The sequence below is a fragment of the Carlito syrichta genome, unplaced genomic scaffold, assembly GCF_000164805.1.
Source record: "Carlito syrichta isolate Samal-C Ts95f unplaced genomic scaffold, Tarsius_syrichta-2.0.1 Scaffold120678, whole genome shotgun sequence".
NCBI lineage: Eukaryota > Metazoa > Chordata > Mammalia > Primates > Tarsiidae > Carlito > Carlito syrichta.
In genome coordinates this window covers 2745-17609 of record NW_007064774.1, presented here as the reverse complement: position 1 = coordinate 17609, position 14865 = coordinate 2745, and the positions used below count along the sequence as shown (strand labels likewise).

General features: G+C 38.6%; 1 protein-coding gene across 1 annotated transcript in view; it reads right to left on the bottom strand.

Moving 5' to 3' along the window:
- The window catches only part of NR5A2 (nuclear receptor subfamily 5 group A member 2), a 77373-nt gene extending 63275 nt beyond the window's left edge, over positions 1-14098 (bottom strand). The window contains exons 1-3 of the mRNA XM_008048159.2: positions 13906-14098; positions 12215-12356; positions 9299-9945 (exon numbers count right to left, since the gene is read on the bottom strand). Of these exons, the coding sequence (XP_008046350.2) occupies positions 9299-9945; positions 12215-12356; positions 13906-14010 (894 nt within the window). The 5' untranslated portion in view covers positions 14011-14098. The remainder of the gene's footprint in view (positions 1-9298; positions 9946-12214; positions 12357-13905) is intronic.
- Positions 14099-14865: the final 767 nt, after the last annotated feature.

Below are 14865 nucleotides of genomic sequence, written 5' to 3'. Positions count from 1 at the left end.
CAAAGGAATTTCACATGCTTTTTTCTTTTACTATTAATTTTTTTTAAAAAGTGGAATCTCATCTTGTCACCCAGACTGGAGTGTAGTAGCACAATCACTGCTCTGCAGCCTTGACCTGCTGGGCTCAAGTGATCCTTCCACCTCAGCCTCCCCAGCAGCTGGGACTATAAGCACCCAACACCATGCCCAGATAATTTTTAAGTTTTTTTTGTAGAGACGAGATCTCGCTGTGTTGCCCAAGTTGGTCCCAAACTTCTGGGTTCAAGCAATTCTCTCACTTCTGCCCCCACTAAGTGCTGGGATTACAGGCGTGAGCCAACATGCCCAGCCCATTTTCCCTTTTAATAATAGCATTATCATTATAGCTCACGCCTATAATCCCAGCAGTTTGAGAGGTCAAGGTGAGAGGATTACCTGAGCCCATGCATTTGAGACCAGCCTGGGCAATTTGGCGAGACCTCATCTCTACAATAAATAAAAAAATTAGCCAGGTATGGTGGCACGTGGTTGTAGTTCCAGCTATTTTAAGGCTGAAGGATCGCCTGAGCCCAGCAGGTGGAGGCTGTGGTGGCCGTGAGCATGCCATTGCACTCCAGCCTGGGCGACAGAGTGAGGCTCCGACTCAAAATAATAATGATAATAATAATAATAATAGTATTATCACATTCTAGTTATGTGACTTGAGTCAAGTCAGTACATGTCTCGGTGTTAGTATGCTCCTCTGCATGATGGAAACAATAAGGCCTATTGCACAGGGATCAGTTAGCATCAAGTGTGATAACACATGTAAAACACTTAACAATTGCCTTGTGCGTAGCTCAGTAAGTGGTAGCTATGACTATTATCTTCTATTGTTCAAACTCTGTAGTCAAGAAAAAAATACAAGTATTCTCTGCTGACTCTGAGTCTTCTCTAAGAGCTCCCCTATTAATATTGCCCCAAGTCTTGGGGGTAGACCGTCTCCTGAGGTCTGTTTTCCCCCCATGCCATCGTTTCTTTCCATTTTTATTGTTCCAATCTTCTCCCTTCCCTCCCCTTCCAAACTGATAAAATTGCCTTGGTTAACCTTGCTGGTACTAACTAGTTGTTCTTATTATTATTATTTGAGTCAGGGTCTCATTCCATCACCCAGGCTGGAGAGTAGTGTCATGATCAAGTTTTGCCTGCAGCCTCGATCTTCTAGGCTCAGGCAATCCTCCCTCCTCAGCTTCCAGAATAGCTGGGACTACAGGTATATGCCACCACATCAGACTAGTTTTTTTTTTTTTTGGTAGAGACAAGGTCTCACTATGTTGCCTAGGCTGGTCTCTAATTCCTGCACTCAAGCAATCCTCCCACCTCAGCCTCTCAAAATGCTGGCCTTAACTAATTATTTGACTCAAAGAGTTGGTTAATTAAAATTTGAATTAGCACTACTCAGGCGAGGCTGAGGCAGGAGAATCACTTAAGCCCAGGAGTCAGAGGCTGCAGTGAGCTTTGATTGTGCCACTGTATGCAGCCTGGGCAACAGAGCGAGACTTCATCAAAAAAAAAAAAACAACAACAAAACTACAATAAATTGAATTAACCAACTTTTACTAATCAATTAACTTGACATCGCTATGGGCCGGTACTCCAACCATAAGCATGAGAAATGGATGGGTGTGTCCTCGAGAAAGAACATCGTCCATGAGAGTGATGGCTCCCGTCTTTTACTCCCACTCCCTGACCAAAAAAAAAAAATCACATACTGGGCTCACATCACAGGACTGGTTTGATCAAATCACAAAATGGCGTGAAAGCATCCAGTTCAAGTTCACCAAGGACCACAGAGCTGACCCTCTTCATTCATATTTAGACAACTGACAATGGCCAAACATAGATGGCTTGGGTGTGCTCCGCTATCCTCCTGTTCTCCTCCTCTCCCACATCCCTACCTCTCACCACGTGGCTCTGGCAGATAACATATAGATGAACAGGAACAGGAAGCTTATTGGATGTGTGGACAAGCAGACCTGGTATGAAGCTATAATTCTCACTAATTCTTTTACCAAATACTCCAGCATTCCACGGGACATATTTCTGCATGAAAACAACTAGTGCACCACTATGCTGATATCAAGCTTCAGGAAGTCAGGGAGTTTAAACTGCGTCTACAGTTTGCAAATATATACTCACTGAGTAAAGCAAACCTAGTTCTTTCAAAAAAACACAAAAAACTGTAAGGACAAAAACAGATCAGGATTGGCAGGGTCTGGGATGGGAAGAGGAATGTTCTACCAAGGGGCACAAGAGAATTTTAGGGGATGATAGAACTGTTCTATTATTTGTGCACTAAAAGAATAAATTCTAGGGAATATAAACTTAATAGAAGTAATGGGTACATGGCAGTTTCAGGGTGGCTGGTCTACTTGCAAGATATCCCTCGGAAGAACACAGAAGGAGGAAGACTGCACATGACCATGGTAAGGCAAGCGTGTTTCACTGTCCACCAATGAACTCACCACAGCACAAACAGGCATTGCCTGAGGAGAGCCGATTCAGCCAATGAATAGTGAGCAAGAAGAAAGCTGAGGTGATGGCTTCTTCGATCCACAAGAGATGTGTACCCATCAGTACAGCTATACAAGCAAAACAGGCTAGAGTAACAAGTTCTAACACCATCAGCTACACCAGAGGCTTGTTTCATGGCTGCCTGGGAAAAGTCATAGAAGCAGTTGCTTAACACCTGAAGAGACCTGAAAGACCAGTAGTCAGACCTGTTGGCTCCAACATTCTCTCCAAATTCACAGAAGAATACTTTAATATTCGCGTCAGTGGAGGCAGAAACATTTTTCTCATTTCCTTGTAAATCTCTGTATGTTAGGTATACTTTATTCTGGTATATCTCTCTGATGAGTAGGAGAACAGGCAACAGATGGTTTAATTATTTGACTTCAGATCAAATTCGAATGAAAATTTGAAAACGTTTCAAAAATAAACAAAGAGACTGCTGTAACTCTTGAACACATGAGCTGAGTAGGAATGGTAGGATTGGACTAGTGTCTCCTGACCCCAACTCTCAGGCAAAGGCAAAGGAATTCATCCAACGAATAGTGAGCAAGAAAACTGAGATAATGGCATATGTTATGGCAGGTAAATGTGGAAAGACACTGTGCAGGCTCCTCTTTCTCTCTCCACCTCCTCATGCAAAAGCAGGACTGGCCAGGCACAGTGATTCCTGCCTATAATCCCGGAACTTTGGGAGGCCGAGGCAGGTAGATGGCTTGAGACTAGGAGTTAGAGACCAGCCTGGACAACATAATGAGACTTTCCCATCTCTATAAAACAAACAAACAAACAAACAAATAAATAAAACGAGGCCTCACTTGAGGTCAAATGAGTTCAAGACAAGCTTGGGCAACAAAGCAAGACCTCATCTCTAAATTTAAAAGCAAAACAAAACAAAAAAACCTTAAATTTCTGAGCCCTACACCAAATTTTCTGAATTAGAATTTCTAGGGGTATGGCCTGGGACTCTGAGCAGGGGGAGAATGTAACTTAATCAGGAAAGAATTTAGAATTTACATTTACACACACACACACACACACACACACACACACATACACCCACCCACCCACACACACACACACACACACACACACACACACACACACATACAAAAGAATACAACTTAAAATTGGGGCAGATCCAAAAAAGTCTAAGATTACAGATCTGTGTTAGTTGAGAAAGGTGAATTGTGAGAAAGGATCCAGAATATTACAGCTAGCTTCTGTAATGGGCCAGCATAAAGGAGGGTTTGCTCTTCCCCTTATGCCCTCGTTTTAGATAAAATTACACTTGAAAACTGCTTCGGCATGGCTGAATTCCTTTGGCACAAACTCCCTGAGTCTCTGAGACCTATTTTCCACAGAAACGCTAGTTATGAGTTTCAGTCAGGATTAATTTAGATTTTTTTTATTCCTGCATGTATCAGAATTATTCATCGAGGGGAAGTTCTTGTATATCCATTCCCAGAATTCTCTTAAGACATCTGGTCTCATTAGAAGATCAAATAGATCTTCCAGATTCATTAGTTGTTTAACAAAGTGGGAATTATTTTCTCACTGCTCTTTGCTTTGTGAGATATTCAAGACACAGGTGAGAAATAAAAAACTGCAAAAAAGTCAATCTTATGACTCACAAGGACAGCTCTTTCAGCAGAATGGGAAAGTCTTGATTTGCTCTTAATTTCCAAAAACACAAGGAAAAAGAGTATAGGTCATCTTAACACAGATTTGTTTTAAAGATTAGAAGGTTCACTGAGTGTAAGCTGTTATTTCCAAAAATTTTGTGATTAGTGGCTCACCAATCACCTGGTTACAATCATGTGGTTTTTTTTTAATGGATGGCTTCATGGATTTGTGTGTCATTCTTGAGTGAGAGCTTTGCTAATCTCAGTATCTTTCCAATTGTATTGTATGTGTTTCCCAAGAGCACCCTGCACTCTCTATCTTCATAAATATACATTAAAAAAGAAACCCACGTGGGACAGTCCCAGCCTCAAGTAGAGCACAGGATATGATTGTGTTGAGCCATCTTAATTGCTCAGCACAACCCATATGTTGGGGCTGAATCGGATTCTCCTGGACAGTAAACTATGTGAGAGGGCAAGACACTAGGCAAAGGCTTCAGACCTACTCTTTCAAGGCCCAGAAGTGCTAGGCCACAGGCCACTAGTAGGATGGTAGTGATGGACTTCTGATAATCTAGAGCTTTGCATTAGCTTCACTGGCAAAGTCCTGTGTTTCTGAAGTCAAAGTTTACACTTGTCTATTTGTGTGTGTGTGTGTGTGCGCGTGTGTGTGTGTGTGTGTGTGTGTGTGTCTGTGTGTATTGGGGGCTGGGGAGAGGAGTGTGCACAGAAGGACTGCTCCTTTGAACCTGAATCTACCAGTTCCAGTTCTGCCATGCAATCACTGTATAATCTCGGGCAAGTCACCTTCCCTCTCCTGCCCTATATGTAAAAGGCATTTGCTTCATATGTCTCTTCATGTGTAAAAAGAGATAGGAGTCAGATATCTATATCATCTCTTCTAGCTCCGAAAAACCTTGTGATTTCTAGATAATGAATATTTTTTTTATTTTAAAAAATATATATTAATAGAGACAAGGTCTCTCTGTCTGCCTAGGTTGTTCTCAAAATCCTGGGCTCAAGCAATCCTCTTGCCTCAGCCTCCCAAAGTGGGCAATGAGTATCTTTTTTTTTTTTTGAGTCTCAGTCTGTCACCCAGGCTGGAGCACAGTGGCACGCTCATGACCACCACAACCTTGACCTGCTGGGCTCAGATGATCTTTCTGCCTCAGCCTTCCAAGTAGCTGGAATTACAGGCATGTGCCACCATGCCCAGCTAATTATTATTTTTTTTAATTGATGAGGTCTCACCAAGTTTCCCAGCCTGGTCTTGAACTCGTGGACTCAGTCAATCCTCTCACCTCGGCCTCCCAAAGTGCTGGGATTACAAGCATGAGCCACAGTGCCTGGCCTAATGAACATCTTTTGATGTGCATCTGCTATTGCAAAAACTCCAAATTTCAGACAATTAATTTCATCTTTCTCATGCCATTATTTTGGGTGGAAACCAGAATTGCCCCTTACGGGTATATAAAAAACAAAAACAAAAAACAAAGCAGCTCATTTACAGGTGCTCTAATCCTTTTCCCTTTCTGAAATCTGCCAGCTCTGACATTCCATGGTTTCTATGAGTACAGTTTATTTTGTGTGTTAAGAGTTTGCGAGTTGTAATTTTGTGCTAAGAGTTTGCGAGTTGTGATTTCCTCTTTCTCATTCCAATATTTTTAGTGGAAACCAAAATACCTTTTTTGCACCTTGTAGATGTATAGAAAAACAAAACAACTCACCAAACTTCCTGGTCCTTCTGTTCCCTTAACTGGTAAACAAATGAAAACTTTTCTACGTGGTAGAGAATGTAACTGTCCTGGGAGAGGGAGCTAAGGATCATTTGCAAAATTGCCTACTTAGGAGCAAATAGGTAAGTTTTCATTTTTGGGTTCTAGAGATATTAACAATCTGCTTACAGAGGTTGTAGAGGTTTAAGCACTTATACCATTTGATGGGTAATTTGCTGTGAAGTTAGTAAGAAACAGACTAATGTTTAAAGAACATTCAAAGTCCCAAATGATATTTTGAAATCACAACTTTTACAGAAAGACTGGGGATTCAGGCTGTAGGTTTCAGGCACGTCTTACAGGCCAAGCTGGGAGGAAGAGGCCTTTTTTAGGAGTTGTCATTAGTGGGGAGAGATAGGCAACGCCCAGTGGGTGGGTGACAAAACCTTCCCTAGAGCAATGTTTCTTGAATTGCAGGTCAAGCCTCATTAGTGGTTTGTGAAATCAATTGAGCGGGTCATGACAAGAATTTTTTTTAAAAACATGAAATAAATTAGACTAAAGCAGAATAGAATAGGAAATACCTGAGTGCGTGACATTTAGGTCATATACTATTTAGTAAAACTTTGTTTCAGTTGTATATTTGTGTGTGTGTGTGTGATGTGTTTGGTACACCATGTCCCAGTATAAAATATATTTCCTATCGCAGGTCCTGGTTAAAAGTTTTGAAAGCCACAGCCTTGGAAACATCTCAATGCCGGCTTCAAACAACTTGCTGTGTTTGACAAGGTACATTTATAAATGAAAGGAAAAGTTCTTCCAAATGTAGTCATAGCACAACTCTCTTTTGAAACTATCCTTTAGTTACTCTGAATTCTATGATTCGTTCTCTGAAAAATATTTAAACTGAATTACTCCTGTCCAGTATAAGCCCAAGGCAAACTGCAAAATGAGTCAACTGCTTTCTCCCCCAGAACACCTCCCACCCCTTATAGCTACCTCTAGTATTTGTACATTTTTTTCCCTTTCCTTTTCCATATTTCTAAGAAAGATTGATAAATGCATTAAACAACAGTTCCAATAGTTAACAATCATCCATTCTCAAATATATTTATGTTTCAGCCAAATATTTAACCTCATGCCATATACAAGAATCTCATTGTAGAATTTATCTGCAGAGGCAAAGAGGAATTGGGGAAAAGAGCGTTTCCCCACACTCTTGAAGTCCTGCCTATGGCTAGCTATGTTCACTCTATAATGTTTCCTTTTTTACATGTAAATAATATGCATCATTTCTTTTCTTGTTGATCTGTGAAATATATCTTTATTCTCTGTAGCTGTTGTTATTTCATTAAAAATTTATAATGTAACTACTTTATCATAAACTGAGGAAACATTTTCTCTTATTCAACTTTGTATTTATCTTATACCTAACTTACTGCTTGGCAAATTTTATCTTCTTAATTAGTACTGATTAATGACATTATAATAAATTATAACACATGTGGCATTATTGTTTCCCAATGTTAAACTAAGAGGCAAAAACTACATGTTTTTTTCCTGAATATAAGATAGAATGATGTAAAGATCCTGCATACTTTTCATAAAACAATGAAAACAATTTAAGATGGCATCACTTTATTGGATATGTAGTATATGCCAGAGTCCCAGTACTAGGCATTTCATCTACATATTCTCAATTTGATCCTTGCAAAACCTTCTCAATATATGTACTGTGATGCCCATGCCCTCCATCCTCCTCCACAAATACCACGTATACAGTTTTACAGATGAGAAAAACTACATCTCAGAGTGTCTAACAACCTGCCTGTGAGGACACAATTATTAAGAGGTGAAAGTATAATTCAAACTAAGTCCATTTGATTGTAGAAACGCTGTGCTTCCCTCACTGTTACATTATCTAACCTTTCAACTGCATCTAAAATTATCATTTTCATTTTCAAATACTTTGCCTGTTCGCATAAGGATATATGGTTGTGAATTTAAGAATACTAGGAAAATGTTTTTTCTTTCTTTAATGAAAAGTGTCCTGATTACCATAGAGACACTTACAGACACTAACTACATACTCAAAAAATATCTGGCCTGCCCATGCCACAGTGCAGCTTGATACACTCTTCAGTCATTTTTAAATGTAGCAGTAAATGAGAATAAAGAGTTGGGTATGTCAGCTATCTTAACAGCATGCTGGCGGTATTTTACTAACTTATTTAGAACTGTTCAGGTTAACTTTTTTGTTTCCGTTACAAATAACAATGCTTAGTGAAGTCTACTATGAAATTATTATTTTCCATTTGCACACGGCTTTCATATTACCTAGTCCATCTAGCGACACAGACCATTTTTAACAGTAGCCCCAACAGGCTCCCAACATTTAAATTAAAAATCAGCTTTGTATTTTTCTTCTCTCAGAGATTTTAAAATCACCTGTTCTAGGTAATCAGAAGTCATGGGTATTTAGCAGCCACATCTCTCCCCACGGCAGCAAAAGGAAAAATATATATTCTATAACAGAATATACTTGGAAATTAAATCCAGGATTCACTTTTAAAACAGAAATGAAACCACTGGCTACCAAGTATGGGTTGGTAGCCATTCTTAAGACTCCAAACTTCTATATAACTTTCCTATACTAATTCAGTCTTATGTTTCAGGAAATAAAATAATTATGTAGTTAAACATAGATCCCTATACAAACAAGCACTGTGTTTACAATGTACCAATCCATTAACATCAATGACAGACATAGATTATGAGAACTAAAACCCAAGCCAAGTAGACTAGACTCACCATTTACCCATTCCCAAAGACAGTAAATATCCTATTGGAATCTGCCCCCAAAACAAAGACTTTACAAACCTAATGTCAAGTCAACAGGTAGTAAATACCTACTTGCTACTACTAACCAGTGGTATCATTTTCATTCTTTAGATCTAAACAAAACTAAATGGTGGCATTTTTTTCCTTTAAAAAAAACCTTCAAGATGACACCATTATAATATAGCTGTAGTTTTTTTTTTCAAAATGACACCATTATAATAGAACTGTACTAGGTAATTTTAAAAAATAATTTACTAAGTACTATTTCACATAAGCCTTAATTTGTTGTTTTTAGCCACAAGCCATCAAAGTTAAAAGGAATAAATAACAGTCTACGATTAAGACAAAAAAGTTTCCTATCTTTTATATTAAATGTCATTCCCCCAAATGAAGAGCTACACAGAATAAAAACTCTATATAAAGTTAAGCTATAGTAGTCCTGAAGTCAAAGTAATACTTCTATTTGTAAATCATACAAAGTAGAAAATTAAGGAAGATGTATTTTCAGCACCAAGAATGTATTAATTAGAAACATAGCGAGGTCTCTGAAGAAAGGGTTATTGTAAGTTGTAATAGCTGGCGGCATACCTTAAGTTCTCTGAAGAAGATACTACTCCTTGCCCACTCAACAATGGAGAAGAGGGTTTGATCCGCCATTTTGCACATAAGGCCAAATGTGCTCAGCTTTTCGTGCTTGCTTCGGTTGGCCTGCTCTTGCTGCAGATAGGCCATGATTTTGGCCTGGACTTGAGGTTCATCTGGCTCACACTTCAAAAGTTCCAGTATCAGATGTGGGATGCTTGCTGGAGAGCTTGTTTGGTAACTATCCATATAGGAATAGCCCATTATCGACTCAGGCGAGCTGGTATAGGGATCTGGGTACTCAGACTTGATGGCCCGGCTAGGAAAGTGGCCATATGTTTGGTAACCTTGCAGGCTGCCATGAGGGGGCATTGTCATGCTAATGGGGGATGTTACAAAGGGACTTCTGTCATAGTCTGTAGGAGGCAAGGCAGCATGGTTCAGAGGTAGGCCTTTGGAGGCAGAATGGATGTTCTGAATTGCAGAGGAAATGGTCAGGTCAGAGGGCATAGCTTGGATCACCTGAGACATGGCTTCTAGCTTAAGTCCATTGGCTCGGATGAGGGCTTTTTTCTGTTGCTTCAAGGCCCTGTCTCTCTTGTACATTGGTCCAAACTTATTCCTTCCTCCACGCATTCGGTCGGCCCTTACCGCTGATAAGGGGGAAGAAAAGGAAGGAAGGGTAAAAATAAGGTGAAAATGATTAGCATTCTTCAGATCTCCAGATCTTTAGAAATGTTGACAATTGATCAGAAGTCATATGTGTGTGGTTGTTTTCATTACAACAGCCCACAAAGATTTCCCCCCAAAAACCATGTCCTCCGTATTTATGAATTCTTTCCGCCAATGTGTGTTGTCATCAACAAAAATTTTTGGATATATAGGAACATATTAACCCTTTTGTGGACTAAGGAGATTGTATAATTTTTGCTAAACATCAAAGTATTTCATATTGCTGAAAAAGAGTATCAGCTGTCCTACTAAGAATATTAGCTTCTATTATGCCAGTTATGTTATGATTCTTTATGGAAACTCAAGCTGCTTTGGAGTTTGTGTGTATGTGTGTGTGTGTGGAGGGAGGGGGAATCAAATAACTCATTTCTGAATTAAATTGTGAATATTTTCCCTTAGGAAATCTTCCTCCTTCGAAGTCATTTTGACTACTTTGTTGCAATGGCAAAAGGGCTAGGGACATGCTCTTAAAAAATCATTTTCACCTGGACTTGATGAGCCTATGTCAGATAACCACCAGTTATTCCTTTTAATTTAAGCAGAATTGGTGTAATTAAAGCAAATTCTTTTCAGAAGCTGTCAAGAGGGTCTTCTGCCACGATGGTGTAGAGTCTGGGACCATTCTTAATAGGTTAGTTAGCAGTTCTCTCTCAGTCCATAATGACCAATGACAATTAGACTGAAACCAGAGACCTCTGACAGCTTGTGGCATAGTGAAATTGCTGGAGGTTACATTTTTTGAGCTTTTTATCTTAGGATTAGTATCACATTAAAAATGTATTGTGAATTCTAGATATACAGAATATTGCTCAAGATTATAAAGAGTTTTTCATCTGGGTGATAATTTACTGTATTTAATATTCTGTTATTTCATATCACTCTTAAGGAAGCATAAGTATGGACAAGTAACTTACATACAATTAAAAGGCATAATTTTTAAGGTAAAAAAAGCAACCTTTTTCTTTTGTTGAAAGAAACAAATGACATCGTATAAAATCACAACATTTACTTATCTTCTGCATCTCACATTACAGTAAGCATCGACTAAAATATTTCACTATTTGGAATACAATAAAATGACCGGTGACAAGGAAATAAGTATCAATGATCTCTTTTCTTAATCTCTTCTTTAAAACAATACTGACTTTAATAGCCCTCATAATAACCAAAGTGGCTATTTCTATTTGGACGGAATCTATTAGCAATTCAGAAGATTTATAAAAATTTTAAAGTATTCTATTAAGTATGAGTTCCATATAACAGAAAAGCTCCAAATAAAAATGGCCTGTGCCTCACTGATCAAATAAAATGTACTCTTGTATCTAGCACTATCGGTGATATGTACCCCGTGTTATTGCTTTATCTGCAGTATATTTAATCCATGGAAAGCCAGTAGGTCAGAGGCTAGAAAACAGCAACACACCATAATAATCCACGAACTACAAATTCTTTACTGCGGTCACATATTAACTTTACTGCCTGCCAATCTGCACATTGTAGTACAGGTTCTGCTCTTTCAACAAAGTTTAAGTGAGGCTTTTGAGGAACTACTCTTGTTCTTGTCAAACCATAGCGACTGGTTTAATTGTTCATTATAGTTCATGTTTCCTGCTTCTCAATTTTTTTAATTCATAGACTCAAGTCATTATCTTAAAAAAAGAAATGTGCAGTCCTACACTATCAAAAATTATACATGAGAAACTCCTTTTCCCAATTAAATGCTTTAACTCTTGCTCAAGAATCATGAAATTAATAGTAGCAATTATGACAAGCACACCTATTTTAAGGAGATTGAAATCACACTTTTACTAGGGCATCTTGATTTGAAAATATAAAGCATATTTTTTGTAGTTTTGTAAATTAATTTGTTCCCACTTGAATCACTTTAGTCTTGTTTTCATTTAACCTGACCTTTTTAGTGTCAAATACATCTGCTTCCCAAACTAAAAAGGGGGAGGGGGGAACAACTGATATTAAAAAAAAAATTTTTTCCTAGTAGATGTCACCATGTTTAAACAAGACTCAGACTATTCTGCAGACAAAACATAAAAAGATCTTACATTATTGTCAATAGTGTTAAAATGCTGGGGGAGGGGGGGAAATGTTACCATGCTATAAGTACAATGCTGTTTTAAAGTCCATGTCCTTGGGGAGTTTTAATAGGCAGTAGTCTTAGAAAAAAAATCTTACCTTCCAGCTTCATTCCAACACTTAGACATTTTTGAAATCGACAGTAAGGACAACGCTTTCTCTGTGTTTTGTCAATTTGGCAGTTCTGGTTTTCTATACATGTGTACCTTTTGTTATTTTGGACTGTTCGCTTAAAAAACCCCTATAAGACAGAGAAAATAGTGAGGTGCATTACAAATTTAACACCCGTCTCGTCCATTGTTTCATTTTAAGGAAATCACCAGTAAGTCCTTTCACTGCACCATATGAGCCATTTTGTGGTTCTGTGGTTTATTCTACATTTCAGCAAGATCAATCCTCCAAAAGAGTGCCAGGCCATACTGGAGATTTTTCTGGCATCAAAGTTATATTTCTGAAGAATTACATCAAATCTTGGGGAGATCTGGCTACAAAGCATTTCATCCCAATACTTGGGAAAAATACACTCAATATTGACCAGACATTTTTTAAAGATTGATCTTCCTATTAACCTAAGTGTTCCAGATAAAGGTGCTTGTGAAGATCTGGCATTGTTTTTAAGTAGTCTGGTATAATTTCAGTGATAAACCACTGCAAAATGCCAGTGGAAAAACTGGATAGCAAAACACCTCAGATCTTTTACAAATGTCAACACTGGGTAGTTAAAAGCAAAAGAACTTAAAGAGTAAAATGGGGACATGCTCATAATTCCACTGGAATACATTCAAGTATGGGATCTGTTTTTTTTTTAAAGCTGAAACTAATGGAAAAGAAAAGAAAGCATGCATCGCAGAGAGCTGAATGGCAGTACACAGAGCATGCACTTTGGATGCTTATTTCAACCAAAAGAATTAATCAAACATTAAATGAGCAACTTTATAATATAATGACAACTTTACCAGGATCGTATTCATATTTATCCTACTAACCACAAAGAGAAACAATCTTACTTTGTTACAGAGAATGAAGGGGTTTTCCTGGTAGTGGCTGGTAATTGTACAGAGTTTTCTACTTTTAAAAAATGTTGCAAAACAGTGAATACTGAATTTACTGGGAACTTACTGGGAATACATCAAAAAGTTCTGACACAAATTCTTAAAGTATATTTGGTGCTATTGGTGACAATATTGTACCTTTTACATATTAAAGTTCTTGCACTTAAATAGATCATGTGAGATATTTATGAAAATGACTCTATTAAAAACTAAAATTCAGTTTCTTGGTCTTTATGATATAAATTTCAAAAAGGCATTTAAAATTATTTTTGGAGTAAATAAGGATGATATCACACAGTTGGGAATTTAGACTTTTATGTCTGTGTATAAAAAATGTTTAAACTTGTAGCACAGAATACTCTGAAGTTAAAATGTATTTGGGAAATACTTTGTCATATTCTCTCTCAAGAACAATGATGCTTTAAATATAAATAAGTCAAGCAAAATCAATATTTAAGGCTGTTAGAAGTGGAAGTCTTTCTACAGTTCTATCACTTGAACAATAAAGTATTTTAAAGCCACGAGACTGGCAAAGTTTTCTAAACAACAAAGGTACATTTCTTTGCCTTTTGAACTAAATCAAACGCATATTTATAAGAATCATCTCCCTAAGACTAACTCTCCCTTCTCTTAGTTGAATCTTAAAAAGACAGCCTAAATTTAGCTTAAAAGAAGGAATCCAGTGGTTTCTTTGGGCTTTGAACATTATATTTTTCAGGTAGCAACTTGTGAGCAAACCTTGCAGCTTTCACAGGTGAGGAGCCCATAATGGTACCCAGACACTTTATCTCCACACACCGGGCAAAGCTCCTCCAGATCTTCATCGTAGGAGTAATTCACCATTTTAAATTGAGACACTGAAACAAGAAGAGAAAGGTATACACATACTTGTTTAATCCCACAAGAAAAGGCATTTTGGTGACTTGTGGGCAATTGTCACTGGGGAAGATATAAATGAAAAATCATATTTTATTTTTTGTACCCAGGTCGTGCTGAAGAGAGCTATTTGCACACCGTGAAAGGAAACCACGTTTTGGCACCTCAGATTTTAAAATCTAAAAATAATTCCAACGGCTTTTGTTAACATTTTTAAAGCGATCAACTATGGAACACAAGTCTCACAGCTCTGCAAAGCAACACATTAGAATAGAGAAGCATGAACTGCGCAAAGGAACAACTTAGAATTCTGTGTAAAGTCTCCGCAAAGTGAAATTCCAGAAGGTCGCGTGTGCCCAGGAATCGAGCCCACACACGGTACGCCCTCACTCCTGAAGCAGTTTCCTCCGAGGGCACCTTGCTCGGAAGGGCGGCAGGGAAGGCAGCCCCGACTTGCCAACTGCTCGACGGAGAAACTGAAGCCCCGGAAACCTGCTTCCCAGTCACAGACCCACTTGAACAACAGCCTGCGGTTCCCAAGGTTCAGATTTGTTAAGAGGAATCGAAACAATCAACTCCTTAGTGACAGACTTCTACGCAGGACACCTTCTCCTCTCGCGTTTGAGTATCTCCTGCGAAAATAAGAAAAGAGAGGACACGCGCACCGGGGGCAGCAGGCAGAGCAGGAAAGGACACCCACGAGGGTCTGGTTTCGTCGCGCAGGCCCGAGGCCGGTAACGAGCCTGGCATGTTTCCGATCGTCGGCGCAAAGCAGAAGCACCCGAGACCGCCCGGCTCAAGTTGAACAGAAGTCAAGCGGCG